Consider the following 4,852-nt stretch of genomic DNA (forward strand, 5'->3'; position numbering starts at 1 on the left):
ATGTGTATATTGTGTTTATTGATCAAGAAAAGGTTTTTGACTGGAAATTATTGAGAATTCTAAGCAAAGCTGGTTCGGAATTGTAATTAGTTATATAAAATTCATAAGTATTTATTCCATGCCAAGTACAATCTTTATTATCAAAGGAAATTGCCGTAGTCTGTGAGTAACGCTTGTTCCTTAAGGAAACAGTCGCCCTAACGTATATTGCCGTGTTCGTTGCCTGAGAATAGATGGCAGTAGCGTGAAAGGTACTTACAGGACTACTAGAGTTAAAGCTTGAGATATAAATCAACGTATAAAAACATTCTTGCAATATAAAGCAATTCCTGCAGAGAAATACAGCAAACCTACTAAAATAGCGTCATTTCACGTCTTGCTTGCAAGGGGCAGGGGCCAAGACTATGGTACTGTAATGAAACCATGAACTGAGAATTTAAAAAATCATTTTTTCATAAAAATTATAATGGCAATTTGGTAGGTGAAGATGGAACTAAGTTTTCTGTAATATTTTAACTTTTGGATACATGCATCACATTATTTTTAAAAAACTCACAAGGACAGTACTTGTAATCAAGAAATCGTAGGAAGCAGAAGCAAAATAGTCAAGAATCACCTGTAGTCAAATAACATTGCTTGTCAGTAGTAATTAACAATTCGGATAAAATCACGAAAAAGATGAAAGCAAACCTCAGGGTAAATTAAAATTCAAAAATACTTATTTGTACATCATTAGACAACAACAATATTTTGTCAGGAAATGTAATTAGGACTTTCCTAAGATTTTGTAAATTTTTATGTTGGCTTTTGGCGAAGTTAAAAGGAAAAATAATTAAAGTAAACAAGGACAATAGTCCATATAAAATGACCAAGTTAGACCAATAGAATAAGAAATCATTCTGCATTCTGCATTCTGGGTCCTGTATCCAGAATCGCAATGGAATGGTCTATACGAAATTACAAATGCCGCAAGAAAGACCAAGCGAAATATGCAATGAGGTAAAGTATGACTACAGAGAATTTTAACTGTCTATTTTGCATGTGACATGAAATTAGGAGGTCTCTGAAAGTGACAGGCAGATTTGAATGTTTAAATATTTAGCTTATTTCCGTTTGGTTAAGCATTGAGTAAAATTATAATGATCTGTTATACAATTAATCTGACATACTAATCTGATAATCTGTATTCAGTACTCTTGGATGTTCACTGTTAAATCATTTATATCATATTATGTTACAAAAATTTCCACTATACTACCATTGTAAGTCAGTTGTTTCATCAATAAAATATTGTCATTTTATGACAATAAGAGATTGCAACCATTAGTTTAATTGCACTCTTTAATTAAGGTACAAATTCGCTATTCCTTTTGTAATTGATATAACTAAATTTATGATATAATAATTAATATTTTGATTTTGATTTCTTTAATATTTTAATTTTTTTGAGTTACGGTACATAGCTCCTTAGGCAAACATATGCTATCATGTGACATGCCAAATAGATATGTTGTTTTTCTCTGTGTCATAGAAACAATATCGAATTATTTTCAATTTTTTATAATAATTTTGTTATCACTTTAGCATAGTGTTTGTTTGCTAGTATACATGTTTTCTTATACACAATCGCTCACAGTAGACTTAATTATTTATCTCAAACTACCGCCTGCGTCTCTCGTTTTCGATCGTATAATACTAACATAATTATAGACTTTTTTATTTATCTCAAACTATCACCTATGTTTTTCGTTTTTGTTCATATTGCACTAACATAATTAACCTTGGTACTCTCAACATTTGTTTTTCATACTAAAACAATCACTAATCATTCTCAGGTGAAGCCTATTCATTTTGCATAACAAATATATCTTGCTCGAATAATTTGTTCAGTTTCAAACCACAAACAGTACTGACAAAATTGAGTTGAAACATACTCACTAAACGTGGCGTTTTGGGGAGTCGCTTCGCGAAGGTTTGTATTTGAATTTCCTCTTTTGTCAGTAAATTATGCTTTTACAATAGACCGAGGTAAAAATATTCCTGGAATTGGGATGTGCAGGAATATTTTACCGCCCTATATTGGTCTTCTTTGTGGGGGGAAGGCTAATATTCAATTCCTATGCTCAGATGATATAGCCAGTATCTACGTTCATTTCATTATTATAGGACTTACCTGAGACATCATAATTATATCATTATAGGCACAAAACAACAACACGAGAAATCACTACATCAGCACAAATTAAATCACTAACAATAACATTTACGCACAGGCAATCGCACTCTCACGAGGACATAACATCACAGGACACTTTTCCCTTTTCAGAAAAACACACTTTCTTCCGCTACAATTCTAATCATAACATTCCATCTAATAACGGTTGGAGTGTCATTCTTTCGTTTCTGGGTCATTAACCACAAGTAAACAAACACAGTTGCCGCGAAAACTTCCTTGTTCTTATTATATAATATTTGTCAAAAACAAAATATTTCTCAATAATAATACTTTAAACATATCTCTACCATAAATTTTCGATATTGTTCGACTTTGCCTTACATTGCAATACGACAAAAACACGAAAAGTTTTTTAAAAAAATAATAAATAAAAAAAAACTAATGCAATTTCTTTTGTCATTATGCAACTGCAAAGAGATGTCACTGCAGGAGGCCAGTTCCTTCTCCAGCAAAATGTAGTCCACCAGCATGGGCACATCCTTCTTCGAGATAGTCCAGTTCCAGATGCTACGTCCAGCTTCTACAAGGGTCATCTTCCAGACGTTCCTGTACCAGCATTGGCCTGCCCGCTTCTATTTCTCCAGCGCCTCTCACATGCAGATCCCGCCATCTTTCTCCAGAGCCAGAACACTTAATGGTCAACTAGTCCTTGCAGTTATGCCGAGCTTCTACGTCAGCTGTTCCAGAATCACCACCACAACAGCCAGCATCTCCTCCCGTTCCTGTTTCACCACGGATACATCGTCACTTTCATCATTCAGCAGCACCTTGGCTCCAGTTGTTGTTGAAATGTTCCAGTGCCACAGCTGTCCCATCATCATAAAGGTCCAGGGTTCGATTCCAGAACTCGGAAAACCAATCACCGCAGCTTTAGCTTGCCTCCAGTCCACACGACGGACACCGAGACGCCAAGCTGTTTTTCATCCGTCATCAAGGGTCCTTGGTTTGGCCAGGACATCGTTAATTCGCAGCTCCCAGCAAAAGGTGACGCCCAAATGCCACACCAAATGCGTAGCTGTTCATCATCCTTCACTACGGTCCCGAGTACATTTCAAGAAGAGGACCATCTATAGGAACCACTATCGGTTGCCTACTGTCAGTCGCAGCTCTCAGCGTCTGCATTTACAGAAGCCCAGTTGCAATTCACATCATCTACCATTTCTTTCAGTCTTCACTTCGATTTCTGTGGAGTGACTAGGGACATTCTTCGTTTATCGATGGCCACGATAAGGACAATTAGAAGACCCCGTTTTTCACCTCCCAGTGTTCTGAAGTGAGACAACAATCATTCAAGTGGACATTATGTTCACCTCCCAGTGTTTTTCACAGTGTTTAGTGTTTGTCAATTTATTCAATGTTTATTCGAACTAAGAATTTAAAAACTAATGACATACGCTAAAGGTACTGTTCAGGAATTTTTCTTCCAGTTGGTGGGGTAATGTAATGAAACCATGAACTGAGAATTTAAAAAATCATTTTTTCATAAAAATTATAATGGCAATTTGGTAGGTGAAGATGGAACTAAGTTTTCTGTAATATTTTAACTTTTGGATACATGCATCACATTATTTTTAAAAAACTCACAAGGACAGTACTTGTAATCAAGAAATCGTAGGAAGCAGAAGCAAAATAGTCAAGAATCACCTGTAGTCAAATAACATTGCTTGTCAGTAGTAATTAACAATTCGGATAAAATCACGAAAAAGATGAAAGCAAACCTCAGGGTAAATTAAAATTCAAAAATACTTATTTGTACATCATTAGACAACAACAATATTTTGTCAGGAAATGTAATTAGGACTTTCCTAAGATTTTGTAAATTTTTATGTTGGCTTTTGGCGAAGTTAAAAGGAAAAATAATTAAAGTAAACAAGGACAATAGTCCATATAAAATGACCAAGTTAGACCAATAGAATAAGAAATCATTCTGCATTCTGCATTCTGGGTCCTGTATCCAGAATCGCAATGGAATGGTCTATACGAAATTACAAATGCCGCAAGAAAGACCAAGCGAAATATGCAATGAGGTAAAGTATGACTACAGAGAATTTTAACTGTCTATTTTGCATGTGACATGAAATTAGGAGGTCTCTGAAAGTGACAGGCAGATTTGAATGTTTAAATATTTAGCTTATTTCCGTTTGGTTAAGCATTGAGTAAAATTATAATGATCTGTTATACAATTAATCTGACATACTAATCTGATAATCTGTATTCAGTACTCTTGGATGTTCACTGTTAAATCATTTATATTGTTACAAAAATATCCACTATACTACCATTGTAAGTCAGTTGTTTCATTAATAAAATATTGTCATTTGTGACAAAAAGAGATTGTAACCACTAGTTTAATTGCACTCTTTCATTTTGATTTTGATTTCTTTAATATTTCAATTTTTTGACTTACGGTACAGTACCAACTTTTGAAAATGGAAATACCGGACGTGCTTCTGAGGTACGTATACTCTTAAGATTCTCACATCATCTCTCGTCAAAAGTGTAAAGAACCTGAAAGTGGTTACTTCACATAAAATTGAGCGATTCAGAGTTCGAATTTAATAATTTTGGTTACTTTTGAAGCATTTATTAAACTCACTTATTCCAGTTTTGGTTGAG

The 4,852-nt window shown here is 34.4% G+C and overlaps 1 protein-coding gene across 1 annotated transcript; it reads left to right on the top strand.

Annotated features, from left to right (window-relative positions):
* The first annotated feature begins 411 nt into the window (after positions 1-411).
* LOC145660584 (uncharacterized) lies at positions 412-4,571 on the top strand. The gene is made up of 2 exons (XM_081725827.1): positions 412-3,220; positions 4,081-4,571. Exons 1-2 carry the CDS (start codon positions 2,705-2,707, stop codon positions 4,147-4,149), a joined length of 585 nt encoding a protein of 194 aa, XP_081581953.1. The 5' UTR covers positions 412-2,704; the 3' UTR covers positions 4,150-4,571.
* Positions 4,572-4,852: the final 281 nt, after the last annotated feature.

Source organism: Thermobia domestica, chromosome 9 (genome assembly GCF_964235325.1).
Source record: "Thermobia domestica chromosome 9, izTheDome1.hap1.1, whole genome shotgun sequence".
Lineage (NCBI taxonomy): Eukaryota > Metazoa > Arthropoda > Insecta > Zygentoma > Lepismatidae > Thermobia > Thermobia domestica.

What these genes read in the sequence shown, in the direction of transcription:
- LOC145660584 (XM_081725827.1), top strand. Translation starts at nt 2,705, where the DNA reads ATGGGCACATCCTTCTTCGAGATAGTCCAGTTCCAGATGCTACGTCCA. An exon ending in TTCGCAGCTCCCAGCAAAAG is followed by an intron (nt 3,221 to 4,080) that starts GTGACGCCCAAA and finishes CTTTTGGCGAAG; the next exon opens with TTAAAAGGAAAAATAATTAA.